The sequence below is a fragment of the Saccopteryx bilineata genome, chromosome 1, assembly GCF_036850765.1.
Source record: "Saccopteryx bilineata isolate mSacBil1 chromosome 1, mSacBil1_pri_phased_curated, whole genome shotgun sequence".
Classification (NCBI taxonomy): domain Eukaryota; kingdom Metazoa; phylum Chordata; class Mammalia; order Chiroptera; family Emballonuridae; genus Saccopteryx; species Saccopteryx bilineata.
In genome coordinates, this window is record NC_089490.1 from 223900518 (window position 1) to 223915350 (window position 14833).

Sequence of the window (14833 nt, forward strand, 5' to 3'; positions counted from 1 at the left end):
TGTTGTTCAATTATGTTGCATACCCATCACCCTAAGTCAGATTGTCCTCTGTCACCTTCTATCTAGTTTTCTTTGTGCCCCTCCCCCTCCCCCTCCCCCTTTCCCTCTCCCTCTCCCCCCTCCCCCCGTAACCACCACACTCTTATCAATGTCTCTTAGTCTCACTTTTATGTCCCACCTATGTATGGAATAATGCAGTTCCTGTTTTTTTCTAATTTACTTATTTCACTTCGTACAATGTTATCAAGATCTCACCATTTTGCTGTAAATGATCCGATGTCATCATTTCTTATGGCTGAGTAGTATTCCATAGTGTATATGTACCACATCTTCTTTATCCAGTCATCTATTGATGGGCTTTTTGGTTGTTTCCATGTCCTGGCCACTGTGAACAATGCTGCAATAAACATGGGGCTGCATGTGTGATGAAGTACATTCTTTGCTTGAAGCCTGGAGGCTAATAACTCAGCTGCTTTCCTTGATAGGCCCAAATTTCTTACTAAGTCATTCAATTTGGGTTGGCTAAACTGCTGAGGGGTTAATAACTGCTTGACATCAGAAGAAAACCCTTCAGATTCTACAACCATTTCGTCATCCATCTTATCAAAATACGCTTGATCACCACGTTCACTTTCTTCGTCCTTAGAAAAAATAAAACCATTGAAAACTGGAACCAGGAGTGTCTCAGAGAGTGGGATAGGTTATATTGCTGAAGGAATATTAGGATATGCAATCATATGCCATTTTTTCTTGCTGATGCCCTTTGTATGAATCAGACAGAAATAACAGTCACTGCTGTGGTCCTGAGGTTCACGCCAAACCATGGGAATACCAAAAGGCATTCTTTTGCGTTTTCCTTTTGTCCAGTCACGAAGCATTTCCTCACAATTATGACACACAATATGAGGAGCCCAATTCTTGTCTTGAACTCCAAGGGGAACTTGAAAATAGGCAATATATGCACATGTCACAAATGATGAAATATTGAGCCTTTGACGTTGAAGTGTGTAACAGCCACATATATAACAGAAGGTGTCAGGACTATTCTTACATTTACGCCTACTCGAAGAAGCCATGATTCAATCTTAAAACAGAATAAGAGGGTGTTTTCATCAGATAATAACTTTTTACATTTAAAAACAACTACAATTATGTAAAAGTGATGTTTGTAAAACATTAATTGCCTTGTTGTTATGTTCAATCCAAGAGTCGTTGCCTTTTAACTCCAATTTAAAAACCAATGCATGCTATTAACTGTAACAAAAAGAAATTAAAATTGCATAAAAACTAGAGCATGCACCAATAAATGGATTTCAGATTTGGAATCAGTGATGCAGAAATATATATATAGAAAAAGTTCTAAAACTTCATGCAACAGAAAATGAAAAAAATATTGTTCCCCAGTGTAATTATTGCCCTCCAACATTAACATGTAAGAATACCAATAAAAACTCAAACCATCATAGAGGATTCAGATGGAAGGGATCCAAGGCACCTCACTGGACACACAGAGGTGTCAACTAGTAAGAGACACCATTGGAAAGGCCAGAGAAGTAGTGAGAAAGCAAAAATGTACCATTCTAACAGAACTTTGTAAGCCTTTGTTTTCTCCTCTACAGAAGAGGAAGACTGTCTCCATGGGGTGGTTGTGAACCTTGAATTCAATGATATATTTAAAGCTCTCAGCACATGCCTGGCAAATGATGAGTCAATAAAGCAGGTAGCTGATATTATTAAGGATGGTCATAAACTCAGGGAGTTTATAAACTTTGTTATGTGTACACCTGAGGTCATGAAACTGTATAGTAAGTATTTTAGGCTTTTCAGGTATACAGTCAGTTTTGTTTTGTTTTGCTTTGTCTGAATTTATTGATCTTCAAGAGAGAGAGGAAGGGAGAGAGAAAGAGAAACACTGACTTGTTGTTCCACTTACTTATGCATTTATTGGTTGATTCTTATATGTGCCCTGATGGAGGGATGGACCCTACAACCTTTGTATAGGTAGATGATGCTTTAATCAACTGAGCTACCCCACCAGGGTCTGTTCTTTATTTTTAAATTGAATTTATTGGGATGACAATGGTTATTAAAAATTACATACATTTTAGGTGTACCATTCCATAATCCATCATCTGTACACTGCACTGCACATTCACCACCCTAAGTCAAGTCTCCTTTCATCACCATTTGTCCACCCTTTACCCTCTTCTACCTCCCTCACCCCTTTCTCCACCCCTTTCCCTCCTGTAATCATCATTCTGTCATCTGTGTCTAAGAGGTTTTTGCTTTGTTTAACCTCTTCATCTTTTTCACCCAACCTCCCAAACCCTGATTTCCTCTGACAGCTAACACAGCCAATATTCTTCAACAATTTTCATCCTAAAACAAAAACAAGATGTAAAGGTATGTATATATGACAGTCCCCAACATAGGATGGTTCCACTTAATGATTTTTCGACTTTTTGATGGTGTGAAAGCAATATGCATAGTAAACTACAATGAGATGTTAAACACTTGATTATAAAATAGACTTTATGTTAGATGATTTCGCCCAGTTGTAAGCTAATGTCGAGGTGCTGAGCATGTTTAAGGTAGGCTAGGCTGAGCAATGATGTGGGTTAGGTGTATGAAATGCATTTTTGAATAACAGTATTTTCAACTTACAATTGAAACATAACCCCATCATAAGTCAAGGAGTATCTATATTTCTCATTACAGTGTCTTCAGATACTGAGCAAACTCTAATACCCCTTAAGTGGTGGGTAGAGTTCATCGATAATCCTCAGTCTTAGCCTCACGGTGCTTCTCAGGAAGATGCTTGGGCATAATGTGAAGTCCTTGGCAGCCCAGGCGTGCTCGGACCACACATAGAATCCCTCTTCTTTGGAGGAAAAATAAGTTTCAATATTCATATTTGACCTTTTCCTCCACAGATATTCCACTAACAGCACAAACTACCGCATTTTTAGTACCAGAAGTAGTGTAAGTGTTTACTTTTTTTAAACTATAGTTAAGTATTAATTTTATTTAGCTTTGGGCAGAGGGAGAGTTTATCATACTCAGTGGTATAGCACAGCATCATTCTTTTATTTTTATTTCATATCCTTCATTGCATTTATCTTCCTAATATAGATCCCCTTCTCCTGTAATAGACTTCAAATATGTAAGGTGCAAAAATGAGTAGTGTGGTTTGAGTGTTTTGTGACTTAATATTCAAAATAATGTGTTATGATACTGATAGGACAACCATGTCTCACTTATCTTTTATTCATTTTTCCTCCGAACCTACTAGAGCAGTGATCCCCAACCCCTGGACCACAGACTGGTACCAGTCCGTGAGCCATTTGGTACCAGTCCACAGAGAAAGAATAAATAACTTACATTATTTTTGTTTTATTTATATTTGTCTCAATGATGTTTTATTTTTTAAAAATGACCAGATTCCCTCTGTTACATCCATCTAAGACTCACTCTTGATGCTTGTCTCAGTCACGTGATACATTTATCTGTCCCACCCTAAAGACCGATCCGTGAAAATATTTTCTGACATTAAACTGGTCTGTGGCCCAAAAAAGGTTGGGGACCACTGTACTAGAGTACCAATCACCTCCTAGATACTTAATGTTATTTTTGAAATAAAATAAAATAGAGATATTATCCCAGAAAACTTACTTTTCCATTGTCTTATCACTTTGTATAATTTCAAAGAAATCAAATTTGAATTGTTCTTCCTTTAAATAGTAAGGACCAAAAAAAATGAACCCTACATTTGAACAATGAGATGAAAATGTTGAAGGAAATTTATTGTGTGTGAACTATTTTATCTTATTTTTTAGATTAAGTTAGAGTATGAAGGAACAGTATTTTCAGAGTGGAGTGTGCCAGCAACTTGTACTGTGAATAATAAAAGGTAATATTTTTGTTGTGAGTGTCAATGAACATATAACAAAGCATTCATATAGTATAAACATTCAGACTCAAAGCTGTGGTTTAATGTAAATTTCTTCCTGTTAAATAAATGTGAAAAAAACTCAATTTGAAAATAAGATAGAAATCAAGTATTACTCTGTTATTATTTTTATTACTAGCCTGCAGTTGAAGTTTTCAGGCTTAAAGAATAGTAGGAAAATTTATATTAATCTCGTATGCATCTTTATTTATTTCTCCTTTCTTGTTTTCTTTGAACACTAGCTCACCTGTGACAATACTGCGTTGTTCTTCTCCTGGTATTCAGATAATAAAACCAATTGTTACAGGCCCCGTAAGTTTATTTTAATGATAACTTATTAAACTTGAATAATCATCCCTGGTATATTTTATTTTGCCTCTTTTGAGCTTTCAACCTAATTTAACCTGTTTTAAATAGTACATGTTGTTGCTATAAATAAGAGGTATTTAAAAATTACTGTCAATATGTCATTAATTTTTAGATATATCTCTGTAAGTTATGCTATGAAATGATAATATGATTTTTACCCCAGCCTTTCTTATTCATAAGTATGTTAAAGACCTAGTTACCACTGTAGTGATAATAGTGCTCCCTGCTGAGAGGGTTTCTCATCATATACTCCTATGACAATACCCGGGAAGAAGAGCCATTTCGAGTAGGTTTGTATTTCCTCTACTATATTTTCTTCAAGAAAGCATATGTGAATGCAAATAAATGACAGTGATGTTGAATCCTCTCTAGTTTACCAAAAAAGCAAAGCATTTTAAAACACTGGCCCTTTGATAACTAAGTACTGGCCTCACACGTCACAGCTGATGTTCCCACACAAGTGTGAAAGCCACTGCTAAAGAGACTCCGTGTGACAAATCCTGCCTTTACTTTGGGGCCTGCACCTTCTTTTTAATTAATAATCTGTATTTTCAGGAAACAAGTAGATAGAGTGATGTGAAACAGACCAGATGAATATTAATTCACTTTTTAACCCCTATAGATAGAAAGATATCTGAATTTGGCTTTTTGAGTTTATAGGTGTTTGAAGTTCCATGAACACAATTCCTGAGCAAGTAAATGATTGGATTCCTTTCCCTTTTGTTATATGTTGAAAGCCCATATAAACATTACAAAACATATTATGTAAAAAAAATACGCACAAACAAAAACATGCATATATAGAACTGTCTTTGACATTTATATATAATGTCATCAGATCTTAAAACCTTAAGGAGGGACATGTAACTTTTGAAATTCACTCAAAAGCACTCAGTGATGGCAACCAAAAATATCTGAAGGCATTGCCTGGCAAGCAAAATCACCTCTCCATTAAACAAGAAAATTAACTGAATTGTGTTTCAGTAAGGAAATGGTAGGAGCTCTGTATCAAACACACCTGTCACTCAAGAAATCAGAGTTTTAGGAGTTCTGTGTCAGGAATCATGGTAAAGCCTCAGGAACTAGGGGCAATGACTTATATATTTCTTATTATTTCACAAAGTCAAATATAATAGAAATAATAGCCATCTAAAAGTGTCACCCAAAATCATAAATTCTGAATAACAGTCACTGAAGAATTGAACTAGTATTATATGAATATCTATTAGTTCTATTCTAAAATTTATAATACTTCCTCTAATCTTAGATAATTAACTTAGTTCTTCTGTGACTTTGATGCCTATATCTAAGTTTGTATTTAGTTTAAAGTTAACTTTTTACAGTTTCTCTTGCATTTTCTTTTAGGTTGAAGAAGAAGAACGCTATTTAGCTGTGGGAAGTTCTAATACTTGCTTTCTGTGGCATTATAGAGTTATGTAAGTAATTCAGTATTGAATACAAAGGTTATTAATGCTTTTTAAGAGTATTTAGCTTTAAGTTTTAATTAACAAAATTAACAAAGGGTTATCTATATTATAGTTTCCATATAAGCTTCCATTCACCAATCAAGTTGCCTCAAATATACTGCCAAACTTATATTGAAGAACAAGCAATAAAAATAATAAGAGCAACCACTATTTGAACATATACTGCTTTTGCTTTATGTAAATTATCTCTCTTAATTTGTCCTAATACCTACTCAAGTGTAAGGATTATTAGCTTTATCTTATAAATGAGAAAATGTAAGCTTGGATAGATTACATTTGAACAAAAATACACAGCCACTAAAAGACAGCACTGGGAGTTGAATCTGTTTTTTCAGACTATAAGGCTTTTTTGTTTCTGTTATATACATTATATTTCAAAAGGACTCTGTCTTGAATAGTTCTTCACACCCATTGTACCATGCAAAAGAATGAATGGAACTAAGAAGGGAAAACTGGTACAAGAAAAAATATTTAACTGCATTATAAAATCATTCAATAAATAAAAAACATCAATGAATCAGAGTATCTTTTAGTACCATAGTTAAGACAATATTCTATGCACTGTATAGGATACAAAGAACTGTCTTATATGGCCTCTGCTCATCAGATAACTATAATGTATCTATTGCTTTTTATCTACCCAACATCCTTTCCTTTGGGGAAACTAACCCTCCTCTAATCTGTGATGAAATGGTTAATTTCATGTAATTTTTATATGATACTAACTCTATAACTCCACATTTCATTGGCCATGGTGCTGAGTTGAGGATTGGCACATGACCCAAGCAGAACAGATTAGAATACTGGGTTCTTCTATAAAGCATGGTTGCTAATAATTTCGTTATCCTGGTTCACATGGTCCCTTAAACTCAGAAGGCTCAGCAGTTTTTGAAGTCCTGATTACTAGATTTCACAAACCCTTGATGAGTACACATTCAGCCACTCCTCTCTGAATTACTGCCACCTTTCCAGAGACCCACCAGAAAGCAATGATTGAATCTCTACTCCTCATGAAATTGGCAGGCTTCCATACTTGGGGGTTTCAGAGTTGTCAATCAATCACCAGCTTTCCCCCTGCAGGTTTTGAACCAACTGAGAAATAGACAAGGGAAATTTGGGGAAAAAAATTCATGGTACAGCTGAATTGGAGAATAGAACCTGACTCTGTGTTCAAATGGGCTACTTACTACTTCCCCCAAGGAGAGACCATAGGAACCGGAGAGGAGGATCTACCAAGAAAGCATTTTTAGCTGTTTTCATGGGTTTCCAATCTCAGTCACACAGTGAGCCCTAGGAGCTGGTAAAAGAGATGGACCTGCAGACTGCCCTGACCCAGGTATGTTCCCTCCATGAAAGTAAAAACAGAAGCGCCTGCCCAGAGGGACAGGCTAGCCCACAAGAGAGAACTCAGGGAACCAAGTGTTTTCTGTTATATAGTTTATAAAATATTCACCATCTATCACCTGTAGAAACACCATTTAGAATAAAAATGAAACTAATACCCATTAGTCCGACACAGTGGTGGTGCAGTGGACAGAGTGTCGTCATAGGACTCTGAGGCCCCGTTTCAAAACCCCAAGGTCACCAACATAAGCCCAAGGTCACCAGCTTGAGCCCAAGGTCACTGACTTGAAGCCCAAGATCAGTGGCTGTGCTTAAACCCCCTGGTCAAGGCATGTATGAGAAGCAGTCAATGAACAACTAAAGTGAAGCAACTACTAGTTGATGCTTCTCATCTCTCTCCTCCCCCCATCACCTTCCTATCTTTCTGAAAAGAAAGAAAGAGAGTGTGTGTGTGTGTGTGTGTGTGTGTGAGAGAGAGAGAGAGAGAGAGAGAGAGAGAAAGAGAAAAAGAAAGAAAGAAAAAAAGAAAGAAAGAAAGAAAGAAAGAAAGAAAGAAAGAAAGAAAGAAAGAAAGAAGAAAAGAAAGGAAGAAATATTCCTTGAGTATTTGATGGAAACTTGCAGAGAAATCCACTTAAATCTAGATTTCTTTGGGGAGGGAGGGCCAGAAGATTTCCTAACTATTAATTAACATAGTGGTTATTGTGCTAGTTCGTTATTCTAATTCTTGAAAAATCCATTTTCATTAGTAGTATTTTTCTGGGAATTTATTCATGTCTTCAGTTAGCAATTCTAGTATAAATTTCAATGTTGTAAAGTTGACTATAATGTCCTCTTACATTTGTTTAATCTCTGAAGCAGTTGTAGTTACACCTGTCTTTACATTTCTAACATTTTTATTTGGGTCTCCCTTCCATTGTCTTGTTCCTCTTCCTAAGGGTATTTTTATCTTAGTAATCTTTTCAGAGAACCATCGTTTGGCTTGGTTGAGCTTTTCTATTGCTGTAGATGTGGAATGATAATGTCAGATTTTAAAGAAGATTAATCCTGGGTCTTTGGCTATGTGAACTTGCACTATTGTTAAGGAAATATGCAGATTCAAGTCCCACAGCCACTGTGATGACACATGAGAATCATGATTCTATTTAATTATAGAAATATGTATCTTTTAATCATTTATTTGTAATGGAATCAAAAGAGAGTATTCCAAGATTTAAAGACATGTGTATGGAAAGTAGAATATTCAAACTAATATTTAGCAAACTGTTTACTAAAACATGATTCCTCTTTTTCCCAACAGAAATTACTCTCACAATTTAACCCAGGTAAGACATGTTTTTTAAATTTCATATATCTTTCATATAGCACTACTATATTATTTCTCTCTTATCTTCCATATTTACAAGAAGTAATCTACCAAACTAATTTTTCAACAAAATTTGCTTACAGCAGTGGAACTCAGGGTACAGTTTGGAGACACTTAGGGCTCCACAAACTTTTTCAAGAGTTCCATGAGGTCTTCCCTTTTCCAACCTTGTATCTGAAGATAAATGCTCCCTATATAGTTCCACCAAGACAACATATATCAATATCTTTTTTTTTTAGATGAGAAGAGGGGAGACAGTGAGGCAGACTCCCACATGCACCCCAACTGGGATCCACTCGGCAACCCTACCTGGGGCTGGTGCTCAAGTAGTGAGCTATTTTTAATGCCTGAAGCTGATGTGTTCCAATAAAGCTATCCTCAGTGCCCAGGGCCACTCTTAAACAAATTGAGCACTGGCTGTGGGAGGGGAAGACAAAGAGAATGGGGAGAGGGAAGGGGAGAAAAGCAGATGGTTACTTCTCCTCTGTGCTCTGACTGGGAATCAAACCCAGAACATCCATCCACTGGCCAGCACTCTATCCACTGAGCAACTGGCCAGGGCCACATATCAATATCTTGAATGCAGGAACACAGATGAAAAACCAGCTATTCTATCAAGCCAGGTATTTACAAGACTTTGTCATGTAAAAATGTAAAACAACCATTCTTCTATTTTTTCTTTTGTTTAGAAAATACCTAGTTGTGTTTTTTTTCATAAAAATATATTGGTTATTTATTTATTTATTTATTTATTTCCAAAGTTAGAAGCAGGGAGGCAGTCAAACAGACTCCCACATGTGCCCAACAGGGATCCACCCGAATGCCCACCAGGGAGTGATGCTCTGCCCATCAGGGCATTGCTCCGTTGTGGCTCGAGCCATTATAGCACCTGAGGCGGAGGCCATGGAGGGAGCCGTCCTCAGTGCCTGGGCCAACTTTGCTCCAGTGGAGCCTTGGCTGCCGGATGAGAAGAGAGAGATAGAGAGGAAGGAGAGGGAGAAGGGTGGAGAAGCAGATGGGTGCTTCTCCTGTGTGTCATGGCCGGGAATCAAACCCAGGACTTCGAAATGCTGGGCCAATGCTCTATTGCTGAGCCAACCAGCCAGGGCCATATGTTGGTTATTCTAACATGTAACGGGTTTATCATAATTTTAAAAATAAATTAATAAATATTTTTAAATGTTCTCAATTTTAGTTTGTTGTATGATAAAAATTGGTAGATCAAACCCATATAAAGTAAAAGCTCTCTGGAAAAAAAGAAATTGGAGATACTACTGAAAGAGGACAATTATAGAGGATCCTTCACAACTGAATATATGAGTTCTCAGCTTAAAAAATTAAAGTACTAGAGGCAGTGAATAATGATGAGTAAATAACTGTATATATGCTAATAAATCTAAAGAAGAGCTGACCATCAGAACATTTTAATAATGACTAATGTTGTTTTTTAAAGAAAGTGAAATTAAAACACTAGCCAACAACAGAATGGAAAATGGAAGGAGATTTAAGTATGAAGTTGAATAAGGCCCTTATAACTATTCAGGACAGGGATACTGTTTAAATTTAACCTACATTAAATATGCATGTAAAAGTTTAATGTTTTTCATTAAAGTAATAGAAATAAATGTATAATTTCTAAAAAATAGGGTTCTGGAAGAAGAAGTTTAAAAATTCTAACAATTTAATAGGAGGCAATAAAAAAAGGATTATGAAATAAAGAGAAATTAAACATAGAATATAGGGACACAAAATAAGATTTAACAAATACTTAAATTATATCAATAATTAAAATGAGATCAGATCAAATTCATCGAACAAAAGCAAAACTCCAGAAATCTGATTTTTATAAAAGTTACATAGTTAAAGTGTTAACAAAAAAATTGGGGGAAAAATGATGTAAACAGTTAATACTATCAAAGGAAATGATAGTATGATTAGTATGATATGAAGCCCAAAAGACATTGACAAAGAGGAAAATTACTTCATAATAAAGGAAAAATCTACAAAGAAAATAAGTTATACACCTATACAGGCTCACCCAATCATAAAGAAGATAGAATTTTCCCCAATTCAACTCCTGAATCCAACACAACTTTAATACCAAAAGTAATCAAAGACAGAGAAAGGAAGGGGAGAGGGAGGAAGAAAGAAACTATAGACCAATATATTTGTGTATATGAATGTGAAAATTCTGCATAAAATATTAGCAAATGGAAGCCAGCAATGTATTTTTAAAAACAAGCTGAAAAGCCAGTGTCTTCCAGGCATGTAATATTGTTCAATATCAGGAAAACTGACAACAATATCCATTATGTTAACACAATAAAGAAGAAAATAAATGATGATTATCATAAATTTAAAAACTCAGCAGCCATTTCTAATAAAAAAACTAAGTAAAATGAGTATAGAAGGGAACTACTTACTTCTTATAAAATCAGTTACTTCCCAAATAACTAACGAAAAGTATTATAATTAAATACTTCTATTTCAATTCAAATCTGGAACCGAACAGATATGTTCACTTTCACCATTACTTAATATTATCATGAACATAATAGTGTAAGTAATAAGACAAGAAAAAGCAATATAAATTATAAATTTATAACTTCAGTAAAGACTGTAAAATACTTAAAAATAAACATAACAGAAAAGACACAGGAGCTGTATAAAGAACCACTCTCAAATTTTGTTGAATGATTTTTTAAAAATAACTAGTTTTTGAGTCTTTAATTGGACTCCAAACAGAGTCCAATTATTTATTTAAATATATTTTAATATTTATATGGAATAATAGAAAATAAGGCCTGACCAGGCGGTGGTACAGTGTATAAACCGTTGACCTGGACACTGAGGACCCAGGTTCAAACCCCAAGGTCACCGGCTTGAGCATTAGCTAATCAGCTTGAGCACAGGTCGCTGGCTTGAGCCTGGGATTATAGACATGACCCCATGGTCGCTGGCTTGAGCTCAAAAGTCGCTGGCTTGAAGCCTAAGGTTGCTGGCTTGAGCAAGGGGTCACTGGCTCTGCTAAAGCCCCCCCACACCCCTGTCAAGGCACGTATGAGAAAGCAATCAATGAACAGTTAAAGTGCCACAACAACAAGTTAATGCTTCTCATCTCTCTCTCTCCCTACCTGTCTGCCCGTCTGTCTGTCTGTCTCTCTCGCTAAAAAAAGAGAAAATCTAAATGGCATATGATTTAAAGGTGAAATAAAAACAATGCTGGTGTAGGGGAGAGAATCTTGAAGCTTCACCACACAGAAACAATGGAAATCTACTTAATCCAGACTGGAGACCAGAATTGACAAATAAAAGATAGTCATAATTAAAAATGTGAAAATTAAAAATTTTCATATCACAAAAGTGCCACAAAGTGAAACAATGAATAGTTATGAAATGTTTTACAACATAGATGACACTGAACAACTAATATCTGTAGTGCTCAAAGAGATAGATGGTGGGGATGTAAATTAGTGCAAACATTTTGAGAAGTAATTCTGCATTATCTTATACATACTCTGCAATGCAGCAATTCCTCTCCTTGGGAATTTGGAATGATATGAAGCTGAAAAATTAATGAGAATATGTAAAGATCTCTAAGAAATAACTTTAAGTGAAGAATATAATGTTTGGGAAAATGTGTATAGCATGCTAGCATTTATATAAAAAGGAGAAAAATAAGATATCTTTATTGCTTGTGCATATTCATTTTCTAGAACTAGGAATATGAACTTACTAAGAGTAGTTGCTTGTGGGGTGTAGTGGACTTACGGGAACCAAGTGGTGAAGCACAGGGTGAGAGACACAATTTTCACTGTATTTTTAATATAATTTGTTTTAACTATCTGAATAAATTGTCTATTCAAGAAAAAGAAAACACTAAAGAAAATAATTAGATCCATGTGTAATGAAATGGTCAGGGCACTTCAGGTGACAAAAAGCAAGTTACAAATAACCTTTGTAGTGTGGTTTCGTTTTTTGTAAAATGGTGGTGGAGGTGCTGTGTCTGTTTGGAAGTGCAGTGAAAAATATATAAGCATTTCTATAAAACTTTAACATTAGTCACCTCAGGTGTGTAAAGGAGTATTATTAACTCTTCCTTCATATATCTTTGAGTTGTTTCACTTTTTTTTTCTTTAGATTTTATTTATTCACTTTTTAGAGAGAGGAGAGGAGAGAGAGAGAAAGAGAGAAGAGGGAGGAGTAGGAATCATCAACTCCCATATGTGCCTTGACCAGGCAAGTCCAGGGTTTCAAACTGGCAACCTCAGCATTCCAGGTTGATGCTTTATCCCGTGCCACCACAGGTCAGCGAGTTGTTTCACTTATTAAAAAACAACACATATTGCTTTGATTTTTTAAAATGAGATAGTCAAAATTTTAAAAAGAAATTAAAATGTGTATAATTATGTTTTACCACAACTGAAAATATAATTTGTCCAAAATTTAAAGAAATGCAAACATTTTATTTTGTAGGTTATCATAATATGGGTATATGACCCAGAAAATGCAGACCCAAATGAGTTGTCTTGGAAGGCAGATGAACCATCGCTAGTAAGTGGAAACATATTATCATAGATAAAATAATATGCTACATTTCTTTTTTAAGGGCCATGAATAATTTATTTTAAGTGGTTCAGAACTAACTAAATACATTTTAATTATCCATTAAGTTGAATTTAGTCATTACAGTGATTTTGAATTTGTATTCAATCTCTACAATGATAAATGTTTCTTTAGAATTAGTTTCTGAGGATTTTTCACATTTTCTAGGAACCTCATTATTCATGATAAGGCTGACCTTTAAGTGCTTTATAGTTGTTCCTTGAGCATCTATCTATCTTGAAGTCATCTTTTTTTTTTTTTACAGGGACAGAGAGAGAGTCAGAGAGAGGCATAGATAGGGACAGACAGACAGGAACGGAGAGAGATAAGAAGCATCCATCAATCATCAATTTTTCATGAGACATCTTAGTTGTTCACTGATTGCTTTCTCATATGTGCCTTGACCGTGGGCCTTCAGCAGACCAAGTAACCCCTTGCTCAAGCCAGCGACCTTGGGTCCAAGCTAGTGAGCTTTTTTTTTTTTTTTTTTTTTTTTTTTTTTTTTTTTTGCTCAAGCCAGATGAGCCTGCACTCAAGCTGGCAACCGTGGGGTCTCAAACCTCAGTCCTCCACATCCCAGTCCGACGCTCTATCCACTACACCACCTCCTGGTCAGGCTTTTGAAGTCATCTTTCAAAAATCTATCCACTCCTTTTTGACTTAGAGACTAATGACTTTCCAAAAGGTGTGACAATGGATAAACACGTCTTTTTTAAAAAAATTAATTAATTGAGAGGTGGAGAGGCAGAGAGACAGACTCCTGCATGTGCCCCAACCAAGATCCACTGGGCAAGCCCCCTATTGGGTGATGCTTTGCCCATTTAGGGCATTAGGCATTGTTTGGCAACTGAGCTATTATAGTGCCTGAAGTGAGGCCATGGAGCCATTCTCAGCACCTAGGACAACATGCCCAAATCAATTGAGCCACAGCTACAGGAGAAGAAGAGACAGATAGATAGAAAGAAGGAAGAGAGGGAGAGGTGGAAAAGCAGATGGTCACTTCTCCTGTGTGCCATGACCAGGAATCAAACCCAGAACATCCACATGCCAGGCTGACATTCTACCACTGAACCAACTGGCCAGGGCCAACAAGTCTTTTTTTTATTTGTTATAAATTTATCTCTTTCAAAATTTTTCTGCCTTCAGCTACAATTAAAATGTATAAAAGAGAAATATAAAATGAGCAGTTTTAGTTTCTTATGGGGCTGTTCATATATTAATGAGTCAAGATGTGTCTGATTTTTTAATATCATGTTATCCTCAACTCATGGTAATCAAATTTACAAGAAATGGACTGATAAATCAGACTAAGAACCAATCAATTAATTGTCTTATTTGCAATCAACTTTAGAGGGAGTAAAATAAATTAATGGTGATTAAATACTTTAAGCATTACTGTTACTTAATTTCTAATCTTTAATGAAAATATGCGCATTTTAAAATTATTTGATCTATGCATACCTAACAGTTTGCTTTTTTGCTGTTTTTAATTTCCATATTTATTCATGACCATGTTATTTTCCTAAAATCTTTCTATGGTTCTTTTACAAACATCATGAATAATCTACCTCTGCCTCTCTTCTCTGGCCATGTTATCTATGTATTTGTGTCTTCGCTTACAGTGTTTTCTCTACTGCTCATTCTCTTGCTTCTCTACTTCATGTTTTAGGTCTCAAGTCAGGCATCACTGCCTCCAAGATGCCTCCAATGATA

The 14833-nt window shown here is 35.6% G+C and overlaps 1 protein-coding gene across 1 annotated transcript in view; it reads left to right on the forward strand.

The window, feature by feature from the left end:
- Positions 1-14833, forward strand: part of CATSPERE (catsper channel auxiliary subunit epsilon) — a 91865-nt gene that overhangs the window by 2131 nt on the left and 74901 nt on the right. The window contains exons 2-7 of the mRNA XM_066252723.1: positions 2934-2982; positions 3837-3910; positions 4192-4265; positions 5691-5754; positions 8450-8474; positions 12992-13069. Coding sequence (XP_066108820.1) covers positions 2934-2982; positions 3837-3910; positions 4192-4265; positions 5691-5754; positions 8450-8474; positions 12992-13069 — 364 coding nt within the window. The remainder of the gene's footprint in view (positions 1-2933; positions 2983-3836; positions 3911-4191; positions 4266-5690; positions 5755-8449; positions 8475-12991; positions 13070-14833) is intronic.